The 20,994-nt window shown below is 50.2% G+C and overlaps 1 protein-coding gene and 1 long non-coding RNA gene across 4 annotated transcripts; one reads left to right on the top strand and one right to left on the bottom strand.

Annotated features, from left to right (window-relative positions):
* Positions 1 to 6,181: 6,181 nt before the first annotated feature.
* DHDH (dihydrodiol dehydrogenase) lies at positions 6,182 to 14,272 on the bottom strand. The gene is made up of 7 exons (XM_014852259.3): positions 14,135 to 14,272; positions 13,593 to 13,704; positions 12,750 to 12,913; positions 10,191 to 10,443; positions 8,107 to 8,231; positions 6,569 to 6,722; positions 6,182 to 6,329 (listed from the first exon to the last, which is right to left on the bottom strand). The coding sequence occupies exons 1-7, from the start codon at positions 14,222 to 14,224 to the stop codon at positions 6,220 to 6,222; spliced, it is 1,008 nt and encodes a 335-aa protein (XP_014707745.1). The 5' UTR covers positions 14,225 to 14,272; the 3' UTR covers positions 6,182 to 6,219.
* On the top strand, positions 10,837 to 15,432 carry LOC139042143 (uncharacterized). Of its 3 annotated transcripts, none has more exons than XR_011498419.1 (4): positions 10,837 to 11,086; positions 13,934 to 13,999; positions 14,076 to 14,269; positions 14,776 to 15,432. It is a non-coding gene; the product is annotated as an uncharacterized lncRNA (long non-coding RNA). The 3 variants fall into 3 exon arrangements; XR_011498417.1 differs by lacking the exon at positions 10,837 to 11,086 and adding an exon at positions 13,581 to 13,720 and having other exon boundaries at positions 13,937 to 13,999; XR_011498418.1 differs by lacking the exon at positions 10,837 to 11,086 and adding an exon at positions 13,582 to 13,720.
* Positions 15,433 to 20,994: the final 5,562 nt, after the last annotated feature.

Here is a 20,994-nt window from a genome sequence, read left to right as displayed (position 1 = left end):
GGAAATTATTATATCTACCCTAAAAGAAAATGATAATAATAAAAAGGAACTCAGGGGCCGCCCTGTGGCTGAGTGGCTAAGTTCCCAAGTTCCCGTGCTCCGCTTTGGCGGCCCAGAGTTTCCAGGGTTTGGATCCTGGGTGCAGCCATCGCACTGCTCATCAAGCCATGCTGAGGTGGCATCCTGCATGCCACAACTAGAAGGACCCACAACTAAAACTACACAACTATGTACCTGGGGGCTTCGGGGAGAAAAAGGAAAAATAAAATCTTTAAAAAGAAAAAAAAGAACTCAGATCAGAAAAATAGGCTGGGGTCAGATGATAAAGGGTTTGGACATATAAGAGAAAGGAGCTCTGTCCCGAGGGTCGCTGGGAGCCCTGGCAATTGAAGATTATAGATGTCCTAGTCCATCAGTGTAACACTGCCAGGAACATAGTCTGACAAAGTCAAGTTTATTGACCCATTGCGATGATGAAGGCCACACCACACAGAAACCCTGGGGCATCTTGAAAAACAAAGGAGAAAGTAGGGTTATTACAGGATTTGGAGGAAGAATGGAGTTTAAGTGACGACCAAATGTTAGGCTGGAAGCAAAGCAGGGGCAACGTCAGGTGCGGACTGTGGAGAGGAACCAGGGTCCTGGATCCTCAGAAACTACAAGATGAATGTAGATGTGGAGTGTCGGGTCCAGAAACCCTTTATCTGAAACTGTGCACCTGGGTTGGAAATCCAGGATGCTACTCTGGATCAAATGACTTAGATCCTACAGGCAAGAGTGGGATGTTTCATTTTTACTGATAGAATGTCCAACACTTTATGATTTTAGAGAACAAAGTTTCTCTGTAAGAAAGCATGTCCTTGGGAGAATAGTGTTTCCTATTAGCTTTGGAGCTGGCTTCATCTGTGTCTGTTAGTCCGGCCCAGGGAATTAGCCCGCCTTCTGCCCTAGTTACAGAGAAGGGAAGAAAGGGCTTTCAATGCAGCCACAGATGTCTAAACAGTACAGCTGTTGAGTACAAGGGAGAAAACCTTTTAGATAATTCTGAAGTCCAAATTGCTTATGATAATAAAGATGCTGACCCTGTGAAGCCTGCCTCCAAGATGGTCCCCAGTGATTCTCACCTCCAGGTGTTCATGTCCCTGTGTAGTCCCCTCCCACAGTGAGTTGGGCTGACCAGTGTGACCAAGAGGATATTGTGGAAATGACAGAGTGTCACTTCCTAGGTTAGGTCATAAAAGTCACTGCAGCTTCTGCCTGTCTCTTCGCTCACTCGCCTTAGAGGAAGCAGCTGCCTTGTGGTGAGGACACTCAAGCAGTCATCCTCCAGAGAAACACATGCGGCGAGGAACCGAATCCTCCAGCCGTGAGAGCGAGCCACCTTGGAAGCAGATCCTCCAGCCCCAGTCAAGCCTTCAGATGCCAGCCGTCCCCACCAGCATCCTGACTGCAACCTCCTGAGAGATCCTAAACCGGAACCACCAGCTAAGCCACGCATGGATTTCCGACCCTCAGAAATGGTGTGAGATGATAAACGTTTATTGTTGCTTGAAGCTGCTAAGTTGGGGGGCAATTTCTTACACAGCAATAGATCACTAATACACCTAGGATAATTACGGCCTGTTTACAGCTGAGGAAACTTGAGCCCAGAGAGGCGGATGGACTTGCCAAAGTTGTACAGTTCTCATGGGTGCTCTCGGGTCTCCAGCTTGACAGCTGTATCATTTGGACAGAGCTTGCTTACTCAGCCCCACTCCTGGACCCTCCTGTCCATCCCCTCTGTGGACCTAGGAGGGTCTTTTTTTTTGAGGAGGAGGAGGATTAGCCCTGAGCTAATTACTGCCAGTCTTCCTCTTTTTGTTGAGGAAGACTGGCCCTGAGCTGACATCCGTGCCCATCTTCCTCTACTTTATATGTGGGACGCCTACCACAGCATGGCATGCCAAGCGGTGCCATGTCCGCACCCGGGATCCGAACCGGCGAACCCCAGGCCACCAAGAAGTGGAATGTACGTACTTAACCACTGCACCACTGGGCTGGCCCCTAGGAGGGTCTTTCTGTACCCAGAGCTGGCCCTGGCCGTCCCTGGCTCACAGCCCTCCCGTGGGCCACTGGTAATAAGAAATATCTCTTACATGTTATTATAAGACAAGGAATCTAGTAGAATCTTCTCTTTGATGTATATCCCAAGAGAAAAGAGATAAAATGATATTTTACGACTCTTCTAACAAAGAAAAATACAGTTCATACATATTTTCAAGTTATAGGTGTACATTACAAGATGTAACTTATGGGTGGAACCTGAGTGTGGCTTAGCTGGGTCCTCTGCTTCAGTGTCTCTCATAAGCCTATAAGAAAAAGTGTCAGCTGGGGTTCTGGTCTCATCTACATGCCCAACTGGGGAAGGGTCCATTTCGAAGCACGCGTACATGGTTGTTGGGAAGGTGCCGTTCCTTGAGAGATGTTGGGCTGAGGACTGTTGGCCACAGGCCATCCTCACTTCTTTGCCATGGGACCTCTTCATAGGGCAGCTTGCAACATGGCAGCTGGCTTCATCAAAGAGAGCAAGCAAGACAGAAGTCCTCGTTGATTATAACGTAGTCTTGGAAGCGATATCTCACCACTTCCACGGTTAGCAGCGGGTCACTAGATCCTGCACTGTCAGAGGAGAGGAGATTACACAAGGACGTGAATACCAGGACGTAGAGGTCACTGAGAGCCAGGAAAGGAAGAACGCTTTGCACGCTGAGGAAGCGCGGCAACGGAGAGGAAGAACAGATGTTCTAGCGGCTGAGTTATTCCAGGGCAGAGGGCCCTGGGGGCTGGCCTAGGAAAGTTTCTAGGGTGGAGAACAATGAGTAGGACTTCAGGGCTCCACTTCTGCCTAGACATATTAAAAGTGACTCCATCTCTGCTTCCGTAAAAGTACCAGTTGTTCTGGTTAGCTATTGCTGCGTAACGAATCAGCCTGGAGCCTAGTGGCTTAAAACAGTGACAGCCCTTTTATCATCTTTCATAAGCCTATGGGTGATGGAACTGGGAAAGGCTTAGTGGGCACTGCAGCTTGGGGTCACTCGGCGGCTGGAGCTGGAACAGCAGAGGGGCTCAAACAGTTGAGACCAGAGGGAACATCTATTTTAACGGAGCCTCAAGGCTTCCGGTGTGGTTTCTTTGTGTTGGATAGTTAGGACTCCCTCCCAGCTTGGTGGCTTCAGGGCAGCTGAGCTATTTACGTGATGGCTGAAGGTTTCAAGAGGGTTTCAGCTAACAGAGAAGAAATTGCACGCCTTTCCTGACCTAACCCCTGAAGTCGTGCAAAATCACTTCTGCTTCGTTGTGACAGCTACAAATCAGTCATGAGCCCACTCAGTTTCAAGGGAAGGGGAGCTGGACTCCACCTCTTTTTTTGTTTGTTTGTTTTGAGGAAGATTGGCCCTGAGCTAACCTCTGTGCCAGTCTTCCTCTATTTTATATGTGGGACGCCTGCCACAGCGTGGCTTGATGAGCAGGTGTGTAGGTCCATGCCTGGGATCCAAACCGGCAAACCCTGGGCCGCGGAAGTGGAGTGTGTGAACTTATGTGATGGTTAATTTTATGTGTCAACTTGACTGAGCCATAGGGTGCCCAAATATTTGGCCAAACTTTATTCTGGGTGATTCTTTTCTTTTTTTCTTCTTCTTCTCCCCAAAGCCCCCTAGAGCATAGTTGTGTATTCTAGTTGTGAGTGCCTCTGGTTGTGCTGTGTGGGACACCACCTCAGCATGGCTTGATGAGCGGTGTCATGTCCATGGCCAGGATCCAAACTGGCAAAATCTGGGGCTGGCCCAGTGGTGCAGCAGTTAAGTGTGCACATTCCACTTTGGCGGCCCAGGGTTCGCTGGTTCGGATCCCAGGTGCGGACATGGCACCACTTGGCAAAAGCCATGCTGTGGTAGGCATCCCACGTATAAAGTAGAGGAAGATTGGCACGGATATTAGCTCAGGGCCAGTCTTCCTCAGCAAAAAGAGGATTGGCAGCAGATGTTAGCTCAGGGCTAGTCTTCCTCAAAAAAAAAAAAAAAAAATCCCTCCTCTCAGCTTCCGTGTGTTGAGATACGTATTTGGGGCCGGCCCCGTGGCCAAGTGGTTAAGTTCGCCCGCTCTGCTGCAGGCGGCCCAGTCTTTCGTTGGCTCGAATCCTGGGCGCAGACATGGCACTGCTCATCGAGCCATGCTGAGGTGGTGTCCCACATGCCACAACTAGAAGGACCCACAACTAAGAATATACAACCATGTATTGGGGGTCTTTGGGGAGAAAAAGGAAAAAAAAAAGAAAAACTGGCAAAATCCTGGGCCGCTAAAGCACAGTGCCCACTCGGCCATGGGGCCGGCCCCTCTGGGTGATTCTTTGAGTGTGTTTTGGGATGAGATTAACATTTAAATTGGTTGGGGCTGGCCCTGTGGCCGAGTGGTTAAGTTCGCTCGCTCTACTGCAGGTGGCCCAATGTTTCATTGGTTCGAATCCTGGGCGCGGACGTGCCACTGCTCATCAAGCCACGCTGAGGCAGCATCCCACATGCCACAATTAGAACGACCCACAATGAAGAGCATACAACTATGTACCGGGGGGCTTTGGGGAGAAAAAGGAAAAAATAAAATCTTAAAAAAAAAAAAATTTAAATTGGTAGACAGATTGCCCTTCCTAATGTGGCTGGGCCTGTCTAATCAATTAAGGCCTGAATAGAACAAAAAGGTGGACCCTCCCCCAAGTGAGAAAGAATTCTCTCTGCCTGACTGCCTTCAGACTCAAAGTGAAACGTCAAATCTTCCTGGGTCTCAAGCTGCCAGCTTTTGGACGAGAACTACACCATCAGCTCTCCTGGTACTCAGGCTTTCCGACTTGGACTGGAACGAGACTGGAACGAAACATCAGGTCTCCAGTTTTCCAACTCACCCTGCAAATCTTGGGGCACGCCGGCCTCCGTAATCGTGTCTTTCTTCTATCCTTCTAGCTTGTTGCTCCACCATCCACAACACACGCTTCCATCTCATGGTGTAAGATGGACACACCAATGCCCAACACCACATCCTCACTCCGGTACCAGGAAAGGTTGAAAGGGAGGCCCTCCTCTTTGCCTTTTCAGGCCCTAACTCAGATGCTGCACACATCCCATTGGGTTCCGTTCTGAGATTTCTGCAAATTGCTTACTTGTTTAAAGTGAGAGTGGCTAGTGTCATAAACGCAATATATCCATCTCCATCTTCTAGAACCTAGTAGAATTGAACTTTCTGGACTCCCTCTGGTTCATTGAGGCCATGTGACTAGTTCTGGCCAATAACTCATCAGAGGTTATGTATGTCGTTATGCGTCAGACCATTTAAGTTTTGGTACCTCCAGGGCATTCTTTCCTCAGTCACTGCGATGGGCAGGACTTCAGATTGTAGTGGATCTGTCAGCCTGGATCCCAGACACATACAGACCAGAACCCTTGGCCAAATCTAACACGAGTGAGAAATAAACCTGTCGTGCTAAGCTGAGATCTGGGGGCTATTTGTTACTGCAGCATAACCTCACCTATCCTCACGACTACAGGAAAATGTGAAAGTTAGACCTTGCCTAGAGCACAGAGTTGACCCTAATTGGCTGGCCAAGGACCTACATATAGCTGCTCTCCAACTGCTTGTAATTTGGGACATATGACTCAGGCTTTGCCAGTAAGGCCACTGAAACTCTCGTGAAGGCACATCCCTTCTTTCCTGTCAAAATGACTCTTTGTGCCATCACGGAGGCCTGGACGTTCTGAAGGCCAGTTCAGGAAAGGCCTGACCTCAGAGTGAAGGGCCATCAGCTAACATTTGTTGAGGACCTACTGTGTGCTGTGCTGTTCATATACCTGTTCCCATTTAATCCCCACCGGAGGGTGGTGGGTACCATACTGATAAGGAGACAAGAGCAGAGAGAGGCTGGGGGAGGGTACAGTTGGGACACCTCCTTCCCACAGACTGTTCCCGGCCCGAGGTCACAGCCTGAGGCAAGCGAACTGTGGATCTGCCCACAGGGTCTGCTCCAGGAGCTTGTGAAAAATGTGGTCCTGACCCCGCCTTCCTCCCCCCTCCACATCCTTCCAGCAAGTTTATTCTCTCGTGACCCCTTTGGTGGTGGGCTCTCTGCAGCTCCCACCAAATCACCACCTCCAAGATCTCTGTGGAAGCCGTGTCTTTATTTATTCACGGCATGCATCAGTGTTTGTCTTGTGGGAAGGTGACTCCAATGGCCTTCCTCACCTCCTCGAGGATGTCAGCCAGGAGCTCACTTTCCGCCAGGGGAATCACAGGACTTTCCGTCAGGCCTAGGGGAGAGTGCAATTAGGGACCCCTCCTACTCATGCCCGAAAGACCCACAGAACTACAATTCCCAGAATCCCATGAGGCACAGTAATATAAGGTTCAGGCAGATGGATGCCCCAGGGGGTCCTGGGAGATGTAGTTCTAATCAGCAGCTTGAGTGGCGGGGGGGAGGGGCCCACCTCCCCTCCCAGGCATGCCCCGCCACCCTGCCACCCTGCCACCCTGTCCTCCACATCCTTACCCTTTCTCAGGCACTCCCGGACATGGTTGGCTTCGTAAGTCATGCCTGCTCCATTTGTAAAATTGAACTCCTTGCCTGGGGCCGGGGGCAGTGGGAATTCCTTATGCTCCCCGTTTACCACCAGCTCTGTTGGGCACCAGCAGGGGTGGAGGATCTGGAGGGAGATAAGAGGTGGCCCTACTGCCCTCCCCAACAGGGCTGCTGGGGGCTTCTGCCTGGTGATGCTCAGGGGGCCCCCTATCACACCTGGTGGCTAGGAGTAGTAGCCCTCTATCCTCAGTGAGGTCCCCCCACCCCCATCCCCGGCTGCTGGGGGTTTGTTTCTTAGCAGCACGGATGTCACACTAGAAGCCTCTCTGTTCATCTCCCCAGGGGCAAAGTCCTCTCTAAGCTGATGCTTAGTCCTAGTGAAGACAGCTTGTCTTTGCATCTGTGTGAATCCCCTTTGCAAGGAGACTTAGACAATCCAGCACCTTCTTTTTCTTTTTTTTTAAAGATTGGCACCTGAGCTAACAACTGTTGCCAATCTTTTTTTTTTTTTCTGCTTTATCTCCTCAAATCACCCCCAGTACATGGTTGTATATCTTAGTTGCAGGTCCTTCTAGTTGTGGCATGTGGGATGCCGCCTCAACGTGGCCTGACGAGCGGTGCCATGTCCGCGCCCAGGATCCGAACCGGCAAAACCCTGGGCCACTGCAGCAGAGCGCGAGAACTTAACCACTCGGCCACGGGGCTGGTCCCCAGCACCTATTCTTAACCACTAGGTGACTTGTTTTTTTCACCCCAGAGCCCTGGGAAGTCTAAATTATCCTGAAGTCTAGGCCAAAATAGAAATATAGAGATACAGCCAGGGCAAGGTCCAAATTTTGCAATTAGTCTGGGGCAAGGTCCACATTCTTCCGCTAAGAACAAGATATCTTTCTAGCAACATGGCCCCAGGAAGCCGCTCTTTGCTAATGCCCAGATCCTGTCTGCAAGCAATTCCAAAGGTCACGACTGCCCTCTGAGCATGGTTGATAAGAACTGGCTTCTCACGGGGGCCGGCCCAGTGGCGTGGTGGTTAAGTTTGCACACTCTGCTTCAATGGCCCAGGGTTCACCAGTTCAAATCCAGGCCGCAGACTTAACACCGCTCATCAAGCCGTGCTGTGGCGGCGTCCCACATACAAGAACTAGACGGACCTATAACTGGGATATACAACTATGTACTGGAGGGCTTTTGGGAGAAAAAAAAAAGGAGGAAGATTTGCAACAAATGTTAGGTCAGGGCCAATCTTCCTCACACACACACAAGAACTGGTTTCTCCTCAGCCCTAAGGATTTTTGGCAGACTGATAGGTTCACCCTTAGGAAGGAGCCAGGAGGTCCAAACCCCATCTCATAGCCTGGTGGTTGAGGATGGATTCCTTAGCAACAGTGTAGGAAGACGCTGGTTCTGCCCATATCCAGCTCCAGCAGCCACAGCTGGCCCACTCCTGTTGCGAAGGGCCGCATTTCCCAGCACTTGGGCCAGTTCCAGCTCGGCCGGTGGCGCCTCACCTGGGCTATGCCCTTGGTCCCGCTCACGAAGGCCGTATTGGTGAGCTCCGCGGTGATGCTGCACGTGAAGCTGGCGTGGACCCCTCCTGGGTACTGGAGTAGCACAGTGACAGTGTCGTCCACACCTGGGGGAAAGCACAAGACAGGGGCAAGCCTGGCCTCAAATCCTGCCTTGGGCAGGAACCTGGGGCGAGAGATCTCGTCTCTAATACGACAATTAGAGAACTGAAAAAGAATGAAGCACTGATCCGTGCTAACGCATGGATAAACCCAGAAAACACTTAACGTTAAGTGAAAGAAGGCAGACATAAAGGGACCCATATTGAAGGATTCCATTTGTGTGAAGCATCCAACATTTGCCAAATCCATAGAGCCAGAGAGTAGATTAGTGGTTGCTTAGGGCTCTGGGGGGGATGGGAGAAGTGGGTGTGGTTTTTTTTTTGAGTAATGAAAATATTCTAAAATTAATTATGGTGAAAATGTACAACTCTGTGAATATACTAGAGCCATGGAATTGTACGCTTTAAATGAATAAATTGTATGGTCTGTGAATCATATCTCAGTAAAGCTGTTAACAAAATAAGTAAATAAATAAATATATGCTAAAAAAAAAAAAGAGAGACTTCACCTCTCTGAGCGTCAGTTTCCGCCTCTGTAAATACCTCTTGTGTAGGTTTGTGAGAGTCAGTTTTCTCATCTCTAAAATGGGCATAATCATAGAACCTGCCTCCTGGGGTTGTACAAATATGACATTAAATGATGTAAAATGCATAAAGCATTTAGAAGCCTATTTAGATCCCAGTAAGAGCTTATGTATATGTGACATATGATGTACATAATGCTTATAAATAAGCGTTAGTTAAAAATTAACTACAGCATGTAAAGTACTAGCCCGGTTCTGGAATGCATCAGGCAGGCCATGGCTGGAAGGACCCACTGACCCTGTTCTCTTTGGTTTCAGATAAGCCCAAGTTCTTAGCCTGGGTCTGCTGTGTGAGCCTGGATAAGTCACTGCCCCCTCTGTACCTCAGTTTCCTCATCTGTGAAATGGGGACAGCTGTCTTCTATCTGCCTCAGGGAGACCCTCCCCATAATAAGCCTAATGCAGAGTAAGAGCCTGATACATGGAATCTGTTGTAGCTCCCATTGAGCCTAGAAATGGGCCAGACATTAGACTGACACAGTTTTCTGAAGGGTGACATGGCCCCCCCACGTATTGTTCTCCTGGCTGTTCATTCCCTTCTGTGGTGCCGTGGGCAAGGACGGCCCCAGGAATTCCTCTCATTAATCTATGAGTGCCTCCTTTGCAATGTGACTTTGCAGCAGCTTCCATCAAGAGGCACAGTCTGTTTGCCCATCTCTGAAATCTGAGCTGGCTTTGGGCCATGGGACAGGAGCAAAGATGGCAGAAGCCAAGGTTTGAAACGTGTGGCACATTGGGGCCTGCCTTCTTGTTGCTGCCCCCGGAATCCTGAGCCCACAATGTGAATGAGCCGGAGCTAGCCAGCTGGAGAGGCCCCTGGAGGAGAACCAAGGCTCCTCAGACAATAGCCAACACCTCCAGGATATAAGTGGGGCCCTTCTAGACCATCCAGCCCAGTGGAACAGCCAGCTGACTGAGTGAGACCAGCAGAAGAACCAGCCACGCTGAGCCCAGCCCAAATTGCCGAACCCAGAGAATCACAAGCTAATAAACGATGATTATTTGAGGTCACTTAGTTCTGGGGTAGCTTGTTATGCAGAATAAACTGAGACAACTTCAAAAAATAATCATCGTTTCTGTTAACTGCTTACCAGTTGCCTCAACAGTTACTTCGTTAACTCCTTATGACAACCCTGTTATTGACATTTTACCTGTAACTAATTAAGACTCAGAGATGTTGAGTCCCTTGGCTAAGATCACACAGCAAATCCCAATCCAGAGCCTGCCCACACACTCAACTCGGATGCTCTCTGATTCATTCCGGAAGTTCCTCCAGCTGTCTAATCTGGGTTTCAAGGGCTGGGAGACATTTCCTAGCTTGGTGCTCCCATGAAGAGAGGGTCACTTCTCTGAGCATCAGCTAGCCCAGGCCAGACCGTACCTGTTTCGTAGCGCCGTCCCACGGCTGAAATCTTCTCTGGCTTCTGCCCGCTGAAGACCATGGAGATGAACTGGACGCAATAGATGCCAAGGTCCAGCAGGGCCCCGCCAGCCTGGGCCCAGTCTATGGACCGCGGTACGTGGGTTAAGTTCTTCCCAAATTCTGCGTGGGCCACTCGAAGGTCCCCCAGCGTTCCCTGGGCCAGAGCAGCCCTCAGAGCCTCTATGGCAGGAAAGAAGCGGGTCCAGATGGCCTGGGGACCACGGAGGGGCGAGATCAGGAAGCGGGAAGGGAAGGAGAGGGGTCAGAACCCAAGAAGCAGCCAACCAGGTCTTCTCCCTTCTGGGGCCCAATCTTGAGGGGTTACCCGCTGCTCCCCAGTCTCCAAACAAGACCCCTCCCTCTTCCTCTCACAGCCTGACGGTCCCTGAGCTGTGTGCCCCCTGACCCTGACTCTCTCTGCCCTCCCGTCGCCGCTCCATTCCCATGACCTCAGCTCTGCCCTTCCTTGTCCTTCCTCATCTGGACCGTTACCCCAGTCCCCCAATGTGAATTGTGTCCCCAGAAAATTCATATGTTGAGGTCCTAACCCCCCGGTACCTCCCAATGTGAGTGTATTTGGAGATGGATTTTTTTTTTTTTTGAGGAAGATTAGCCCTGAGCTAACATCCGCTGCCAATCCTCCTCTTTTTGCTGAGGAAGACTGGCTGTGAGCTAACATCCGTGCCCATCTTCCTCTACTTTATACGTGGGATGCCTACCACAGCATGGCTTGCCAAGCGGTGCCATGTCTGCACCCGGGATCCGAACCAGCGAAGCCCAGGCCGCCAAAGCAGAACATGCGCACTTAACCGCTGCACCACTGGGCCGGCCCCTGAGACAGGGATTTTAAAAAGGTAATTAAGTTAAAATGAGGTCATTAGGGTGGGCCCTAATCTAATAGGGCTAGTGTCCTTATAAGAAGAAATTAGGACACAGACATGCACAGAGGGATGACCATGGGAGGACACGGGGAGGAGAAGGCGCCGTCTACACCCCAAGGAGAGAGGCCTCAGGAGAAACCAATCCTGCTGACACCTTGATCTCAGACTTCTAGCTTCCAGAATTGTGAGGAAGTAAATCTCTCTTGTTTAACCCACTCAGTTTGCAGTGGTACTTTGTAACAGCAGACCTAGTCAGCTCATATACCCAGTCGGCCCCCTCCAGTCCATCCCGATATGGCCCCAGTGGGACCTTTCCTTTTCCGAGAGCTGACCCTTTCTCACTCTTACTCAGTCCCCTTCTATGGCTCCTCATTGCCTAATATCAGCTCCTGTTAATTGGATGCATTTTGAGCAAGAAACTACCTACATACTTTGCATAATGAATCCTCGCAACATCCCTGCCAGGTAGCTGTCATTATGTCCATTTTATAGATGAGAAAACTGGGGCTCAGTTGAGTCAAATATCTTGCCCAAGGTCACAGAGCCAGGAACTGGGGGATGGGAGTTAGATGCCTCTGACTCTAAAGCCAGAAATCTTGACCTAAGATCAAGTTCATACTAAATACACAAAGTCTGCCCATTCTTGTTCCCTTGAAATCTTAACTCTGCTTTCCCCTTCTGGCTTTATTTACCCATGCAATTTACTTTTCCTTTAAGGCTCAGGTCAGCCCCTACCTGCCGGAAACCTCCTTGACTTGGGCAAACCTCCTTGAATGGGCAACTCTGGGATCACCCATTTCCAAGACTGTGGCAGACCTTGAGCTCCTTGAAAACTAAGCCTGTGTCTTGGACATTATGAGTCCCCGGTTCCTACAGTTGGATCTGGCACACCTTAGGTGCCAGTAAAAATGAGGAGGCTATAAACTCACAGAATTTTGGCACTGACAAGGCACCGCAAGAACCAGAGGAACCATGTTAAATCTTGACTGTGTATTTCTTGGGCATATAGAACTTGGTAGACTGGGAGCCTTGGCAATATTGGGCATACAATACCCAGATAGGACACGGAATGGCAGCTATTGCTACTACTGGCGGACTTACAGCAAGGAGTTTAAGAACCACAATGCTCTTTAACATGAAAATAGCTTCTGGGGGCCATTTTAACTGCTGGCACTAGTCATTGGCGTTTGGCGGCCATTTTTATTCCTGGCAATCTGCAAGATGTCAGAGGCCCCTATGAGCAGCCAAGTCTGATAGGGGCAAAAACTAAGGCTGCTTGGTGTTGAGGGTGTCCAGGGAGTTCCTTGGTTCTTCCAACCTGTATCCCTGGAAATCCACCCAAACCAAGCCCACTGCCATTCTTGGCCACTTTCACTGTTGGCATCTTCTTCTGAAAGGCTGACAAAGGACCCGTCAGGCAGCCATGTTTGCTAAGGGTCAAAAGCAACGGCTCCCACCCATGATGGATGGTGCGAGTGGAGTTCTTGGCATAGCCCAACCACATCCTCGCAAGTGCGTCGACCCCAGTACCTGTTGTGGTCTTAACTCTTGATAAACCCTTCCCTGGTGTTCCTCCAAAAATGTCCACCAGCAACCATGCTTAGTAGTGTCAAGCAGTGCTTCGTTGGACTCTCACCTCCATAAGGAAGAGGCCTCGGGATCGGGCCTCGGCAACCATTTCGTGCACTTCCGCAGTGTTCACGCCCAGGGGCTTCTCGCACAAGACGGCCTTGCCCGCTGCCAGGCTTAGCAGCACCGCAGCCTTGTGCTGGGGGTGCTGGGCGCCAATGTAGACCACCTCTAGCGTTGGGGGAAGGAGGGCCAGAGATCAGAAGCCCCGCCCACCGCAGCCTTCGGAGCCCCGCCCACAATTCAGAGGCCCCGCCCCCAGCACCCAAGAAACCCCGATTCCCCCAACCCGGGAGGAAGTCCTAGGCAGTGGTCAAACCCTAGTGTCCCATTGGGAAGGAGCTAACCATCCTCTCCCATCCCTCTATTTTCTTCAGATTATTTCCAGCCTTCTGAAATCCTCATATTAAATCATTTAATCCCCACAACACCATCAAGGAGTGGATACTATGATTTTGCCCGTTTTACCAATGAGGAAACTGAGAGGGGCAAGCAGAGAGAGAATGCCAATTCAGGCAGCCTGACTCCGGAGCCAGGCTGTTGTCCAACTACACCGTCCCTGCTCTCCATCCAGGCCACTTGGGAACACGGAAACCCGGCCGCAGGGCATATTTAACGCCTGAACAGCCTCCCTCAGCCCCCCGCCCCCTTACCGCTGAGGCCTGGCCTCTTAACGCAATTTAATCCTAGACAGCCAATCCCAGACCAAACCCATTCCTATAGCTCCGCCTCCCAGCCCAAGGTCCGCCCAGAAGCCCAAAGGGATTGACCCACCCTGCGGAGCCTTTCATCTCCTACGGGGCAGCCAGGAGGCAGCGCCCTGGGGACCCCCGCGGCCCTTGCCACTCACCCACGTTCGGGTCCTTGACCAGCTCCTCGTAGGAGCCGTAGGCCTTGGGGATGTCATGTTTCCGCGCAAACTCCTTCGCCCGGCTCAGGTCGCGGGCCGCTACTGCCACCACCTGGAGGGCCGCCAGGGTCAGACATGAGGGGCTGGTGCAGGCGTGGAAGACGGGTGGATGGGAGGGAGGCGATGGAGGAGGCCCCGGGGTGAGGAAACATTACGTCCTCCAAGAGGACGGAGAAGGGATGCGGGCCTGAGGGAGAAACTGGACATCTGCGTCCTGGGAAAGAGAGATCTGGGGAAGCGATTATTAAATCCTCTAATACCTAAATTACTCCTCTTGACAGCAGCTCAGATCAAGACCCTCCCAAGCCTCACGGAGCTCGTGTTTACAGGACAGACTTGGAGAAAGAGTGAGTAGGGAATTAGAGGTGGTTTCATTGCCTTGGGGACTCAGAAGTCCAGAACCCTAACTCCCTCTTCCCTCAGCCCCAGGAGTCCCGGGCCCCCGGCCTGCTCTTCCCCAGGACTCCGGAGGGAGGGCGGACCTGGTGCTCGGAGCGAGGCAGCGTCCGTAGCACAGTCGTGAAGTCGCTGGAGATGAGGCCGGCAGACACGATGCCCCAGCACAGCGCCATCGCCGAAGCTCAAGAGTCGCAAGGCTTGGCAACCTTCGCGCAGCGGTAATTAAACACCTGACGCCCCGCCCACCAGGGGGCGTGGTCATTTTACCCGCCCTCATTGCCTCTGCCCCGCTTCTCATTGGCCAACGGGCCTGCGCACCCCTCCAGTCCCTCCAATGCAAAGAAGGAGGTTATTTAAATCTGGCTTACCATTGGAAGAGCGCCCCTTTGGCCCCGCCTTACGGGGGGTGGGACCAGAAACACTTCATGCTTGGCCTCGGGAGTCATCTAACCACGTGACATAAGGGGAGGGGCTCTCTTTTCTTGGCAACTTCAACCCTCGGGGGTCTCCTTTCCTCCTTCCCCGGGCTCTTGCTCAGAACGCGGCGCACCGTTAGGACTTGTCCAGAGAGAGATCGAGGATAGTAACAGCAAAGATAATAATAATTACTAGTATTAGAGAGCGCCTGCTGTGGCGCAGGCCCCCGGCTCCGCGCCTTCCTTTCCTCATCCCTGACTTCTGACCACAGACCCGCCAACTAGGTTCTATTGCTCTCCATTTACAGGGGGAGAAGCCGACCCGGAGAACCATGGTCATCTGTTTGAGATCTCACAGCCGAGATGTGAAGACCTGCAAATTGGCTGCTCCCAGAGACCAGGGTTTTAGGAACCAGGCTGTCCTCCTTCTGAAGAACCCTGGGGCCAGGCTGGCGTGTTCCAAACCCCTGCATGCCACTTCTTGGCTGTACTGTTTTTTGCAAGGGGTTTCCCTCTCTGAACCTCACTTTTCTGTTATGGAAAACAGAGGTCACCATAGCATTTACTTACACAGAGTTAAGAGGGTTAACTGAGCTCTGGGGTCTACTCTAAAATATAGCAAGTGATTATTCTCTAAGTCCATTGGCAAAGGGCTGGCCAACTTCACCTACAGCACATTCGTCCGTTTCTCTTCCCTTGAAGACATTTAATTAAGATCTGAGTTTCGCACAGAGACTTAGGTTCCAAGCTCACACTGACTGCTGAATAAAAATATGAAGGGATTGCACAGAGGACGCCATATCACTATGGCGGAGAAAAAGGGAAAAAAAGAATTTTAAAAAATTGTTGCTCCTGGATGTTTATCTTAGAGAGGGAAAAACTTATGCTCACCCAAAAACCTTTACACAAATGTTCATAGCAGCTTTATCTGTTTATTTATTTATTACATTCATTATTTATTTATATTATATCTGGTTTTTCATCGGTGCCCAAAGCTGAAATAGCCTAAACGTCCTTCAAGGGGTCAGATAAACTGGTACGTGAATACAATGAAATACTCCTCAGCAATGAGACAGAATGAACAATGGATAAAAGCAACAATGTGAATGGATCTCAGGGACACTATCCTGAGTGAAGAAAGCCAATCTCGAAGAGTTGCATACTGTATATTTCCATTTGTACAATATCCTCAAAGTGACAAAAGTGTCGTGATGGAGAACAGACCAGCGGTGGCCAGTTAGTGGTTAGGGTTTAGGGGAGGGTGCAGTGATTAAGGGGTGACACGAGGGAGTTTCTTTTCTTTTCCTTTTTTTTTTTTTTGAGGAAGATTAGCCCTGAGCTAACTACTGCCAATCCTCCTCTTTTTTTTTTTTTTTTTTGCTGAGGAAGCCTGGCCCTGAGCTAACTTCCATGCCCATCTTCCACTACTTTCTATGTGGGACGCCTACCACAGCATGGCTTTTGCCAAGTGGTGCCATATCCGCACCCGGGATCTGAACCGGTGAACCCCGGGCCGTAGAGAAATAGAACACGCAAACTTAACTGCTGTGCCACCGGGCTGTCCCCACAAGGGAGTTTCTGTGTGTGGATGGGACAGCTCTGTATCCTGATTTTGGTGATGGATACTTGAATCTTCACATTTGATAAAATGTCATAGAACTGGGGCCGGCCCTGTGGCCCAGTGGTTAAGTTTGCGTCTCCGCTTTGGTGGCCTGGATTTGCCAGTTCGGATCCTGGGCACAGACCTACGCACCGCGCATCAAGCCATGCTGTGGCGGCGTCCCACATGGAAGAACTGGAAGAACTTACAACTAGGATATACAGCTACGTACTGGGGCTTTGGGGAGAAAAAAGAAAAATTTTGTAGAGCTGCACACTAGAAAATTTTTAAAGTGCATGTAAATCCGAATAAGTGCTGGTGAAAACAGACTCAGGTCTGTATCCGATTAAATAATGTAGCAATATCAGTTCCGGGTTCCCACAATGTGCTCTGGTTATCTACGATATCACTGGGGGGAAGCTGGGTGTAGGGTCCAAAGGAACTCTGTACTGTTTTTGCAAGTTCTTACATGATTTCAGAATACAGAGTTATAGTTAACAATTGTTGGCGGTGCATTCATATGCCCAGAGAAATCATTTTTCAATATCCGGTAAAGTAGAAAATGAGTGTATCTTGTGGTCTGGCGATTTCTGTCCGAGACAGAAGATATCAACCCTTGAGTAACTGAAACCTGTGCCCGAGAAGACGTGCAAGAACACCTGTTGCAGCATTGAGTGTGATAGCTCGAAATTGGAAGCAGCCACAGGTAGAAAGACAGTGGCGAATAAACTGCGGCCAATTCTAACAACAGGATGCCACGTAGCAAGGAAAGCAGATGAACTAACCTCACAATTTGTTGGCATGGAATCTCAAAAACTTAAACTTTGGAGAAAAAAAATTAAGTGACATGACAGGCGAACAGTCCTTTTCTATGACCTACAGAAGCATGTCAAACAGTACAATGTATTGTTTATAGGTACATTCTTGTTTCAAAAAGGACTGGAGGGGCCGGCCCGGTGGCGCAGCGGTTAAGGGCACACGTTCCGCTTCGGCGGCCTGGGGTTCGCCGGTTCGGATCCCGGGTGAGGACATGGCACCTCTTGGCATGCCATGCTGTGGGAGGCGTCCCACATATAAATTGGAGGAAGATGGGCATGGACGTTAGCTCAGGGCCAGTCTTCCTCAGCGAAAAGAGGAGGATTGGTGGCAGATGTTAGCTCAGGGCTAATCTTCCTCAAAACAAAAAAAGAAAAAAACTGGAAACACTTATGGGAAAGAAAGACTCCAAGTTCAGGAGAGCAGTTTCCTCTGAAGTCAGAAAGGGGATACTGTGGTTGAGGACGGGCCACATGGGGCTTCAACTCTGTCACATTTTATGTCTGATGAAAAGAGATCTGAAACAACCATGGCAATCCGTTAAGGCTTGGACAGTCTGGGCATCGCGTCCAAGAGTGTCTTGCCATTTTCTCTGTACCTTTCTGGACCTTTTTATTTGCCTGAGTCTATTCAGCAAGGCTCTCATGCGGGGCCACTGGTGCCCGCCCCTGTTCTAAAGGCTTTCTGAATATTATCTTGTGTCATCCTCACAACAAACCTTTGAAGTGGGTCCTGAAGCAGCCTCATTTTACAGATAAGGAAACTGAGGCACAGAGTGGGCAAGAAACTTGCTCGAAGTCACACAGCCAGAAAGTGGGCATGCCGGGATTGAAACCCAACCAGTGTGGTCCCAGAGTCCACGCGCTGAACTGTGTCCACTCTGTTTTCTTTAACTTATAATTAAATAAGGAAAACCACTGGTCTGGGGAACAAATCCTCTGCTCAGCAGGTCAGGCACCTTCCATCCTGGGAGGCAGACCTCAGAGGTTAAGGATGTGACAGCGTTTCTGGGACCCACAGTGAGAGCCAGGGGATGAATGGAGGGCATAGAACGTGAAGTGGCATTTTGGGGCAGAGGGTCAGCAAATACGTGGGAGCCCATTCCCTCATGTCTTCTGGCAGGAGCTGCTCGGCTGGGGTGCTGCTTGCTACACTCTACCCCCAAAAGACACCCACTTCCTAGCTCTCTTGCTTTCTTTACAGGACAAGCAAGATGAGGGTTTTGAAAGTGTGGCAAATCCATTTTGAGCTTGGGTACCAAATTGTGTGAGTTTGGCTGCCAGCGCCTTCCAGGACTTGCTGGCAGCATCATTGAGAGACCTCGGAGGAAGTTGAAATCCTGGCGAGAGGGGAAGCCTCTCTCCCAGCCCTGTCATAGCCAGGAATTCCAGAAAGAGCCTTCAAGGTCACTCAACAGACAGTCCTCCCAACAGAGCACACATATTTATTGAGCATCTAATCTGTGCCAGGTCCTGGGGATACACTGGAAATGAGACAGATGCTTTCTCTGTCCTCATGCACCTGCCAGTCCAGCGGGGTTGATAGTGGGGGGAACAGCAGCAGAGGAACGGCATGAGCAAGTTCTCTGAGATGGGAAAGAGCTAAGTATGTTTTTTGTTGTTTTTTGTTTTTGAGGAAGATTAGCCCTGAGCTAACTGCTGCCAATCCTCCTCTTTTTACTGAGGAAGACTGGCCCTGAGCTAACATCCATGCCCATCTTCCTCTACTTTATATGTGGGATGCTGCCACAGCATGGCTTGCCAACTGGTGCCATGTCTGCACCCAGGATCCAAACCGGTGAACCCCGGGCTGCCAAGAAGAGAAAGTCTTGAACTTAACCGCTGCACCACTGGGCCGGCCCCTAAGTAGGTTTTTAAGAACTGAAAAAAGGCCAGTGCGGCTGAAGAAAAAAGATGGTGGGTGAGTGTGATGGAAGATGCGACTGGAGAGGCAGGCAGGGGAGAAGTCACGACGGGCTTGGAGAGGACCCTGAAGGGTCTTCAGCAGGAGCAGCAGGGACTAATTCAGGCAGCTTCTTGTTGTGGCACCCACGACTATATTGGCATGACTCACATATTCATTCAGCAAACGTTGTTACTCACTTTACTGTTGGCCATGTGCTGGGCGATGCTGGGGACCCAGAGATGAACCTCACCCCATTTCCTGCCCCCCCTCTGGTGGGGGGAACAGACACAGCCGGTAGAAGGCATAATAATGCCCCCTTCCCAAAGATGCCCACGTCCTAGTCACCAGAACCCGTGAGTATGTGACTTTACCTGATAAAAGGGACTTTGCAGGTGTGATTAAGTGCAGGATCTTGAGTTGGGGAGATTATTCTGGATTATCTAATGGGCTCAATGTAATTACAAAATGAGAGGGAGGCAGGAGGGTCAGAATCAGAGAAGGAGATGTGACCATGGAAGAGAGTAAGAGATTTGAAAATGCGACAAGGTGGTTTTGAAGCTGGAGGATGGGGCCACGAGCCAAGGGATGCAGGCGGCTCTAGAGGCTGGAAAAGGCCAGAAACAGATTCTCCCCAGAACATCCAGAAGGAATAAAGCCCTGCAGACACCTTGATCTTTTAACCAAACAAGACCCATTTTATACTTCTGACCTCTAGAACCAGGAGATAATGAATTCGTGTTTTAAGCCATTAAGTTTGTGATCCTGTGTTTAAGCAGCAGTAGGAGACGCATACACAGCTCCAGAAGGTCAGAGTCCTGGATGATGTTACCATCACAGTGCAAACACTAGGCAGTGTGGAGGGCCGGGGGGTGGTTACTCCTAGCCCAGTCTGGGGACCAGGGAAGGCTGGGCAGATCGGATGATGATCCAGCTGCATTTTGGGAGATTCTGATGGAGACTTCCCAGGCGTAGAAGGAGAGATGGCATTCCAGACGGACGAAACAACCCGTGCAAGAGAAAGATGGGTCCCTTTAGAAGTAAGAGCCTAGAACCCAGGATGGGAGGTGGCAGAGGGCATGTGAAAGATAAACCTAGAAAGGGCACCTCACTGGGCCATTTGTGGTGAGTCAAAGAGCTCGTCCTGCAGGCGATGGGGTGTGAAGGAAGGAGGAAAGGAGGTGATGACCTGGGTCACATTAAGTGTTAGAAAACTACCTGTGAAATTAAAGGTCACACAGAAACTGTCAACCGCACAAGGGATGGGTGGACAGCGTGCCGGGAAGAGAACACAGCCTTTATTCATGAAACCATTTATTCACCAGAATTTTTTGAGCGTAGATTCAGTGCCAAAAAGAACATTGCCCCTGCTTCAGAGTGCAGATTTTGGCCCCAGCCTGCTGGGGGTCCAATCCCAGCTCTGCCACTCACTCACGGTGGGACCTCAGGCAAGTGATGTGGCTTGTCTTCTTTGCCTCATCTGTCAAACGGGGTTGGTGATGATAATTACCTTGGAGGGATTTAGTGCAGATAAAATGAATCGTTTTTTATAATGTGCTTGGGTTGGCACCTGCCACATTCTAAGTGCTATAGAACTGTTAGCTACTTCGTATGAGCGTGTATTCGTGTCGTGTGGCTGCTGTAAGAAATTACCACCATCAGGAATAGTATCGGTGTTAATACTTTGAGAGTTCTGGTCGCTGCTATGACCACAAAAAAGGTGAGGAGATGCACGGGGAAGAGTTTAGTGTTTTAGTGAATGAAGTGAAGGAGGATTCAGAGAAGGGAGGTGGGAGGGACGGAGACCCAGAGAAAGAAGGAGAAAGTCTGTATTAGTTTCCTGCAGCTGCTGTAACAAATCACCACAAATTTAGTGGCTTAAAACCACGCAAATGTATTCTCTTACTCTTCTGGGCATCAGAAGTCCAAAATGGGTCTCACGGGGCTCAAAGCATCATGTCTGCAGGCCTGTGCTCCTGACGGAGGCTCTGAGGGAAGAATTCATTTCCTTGCCTTGAATTACCAGCTTCTAGACGCCACCATTTCTTGGCTCATGGCTCTGAATCACTTTGACCTTGCCGACTGAAATAAAGAGTCTGGGTCAAGGTTAATTAAACAAGCCTCTTTGATAATCAAGGTGAGGACTTTGAGTCTTGGCAGCAGTTCAACAGAGTATTCTGAGCAACTGCTCCGGAGTACGTGAGTTTAA

The sequence above is a fragment of the Equus asinus genome, chromosome 26 (assembly GCF_041296235.1).
Source record: "Equus asinus isolate D_3611 breed Donkey chromosome 26, EquAss-T2T_v2, whole genome shotgun sequence".
In the NCBI taxonomy this organism is placed as follows: Eukaryota; Metazoa; Chordata; class Mammalia; order Perissodactyla; family Equidae; genus Equus; species Equus asinus.
This window is presented reverse-complemented; position numbering and strand designations above follow the sequence as displayed.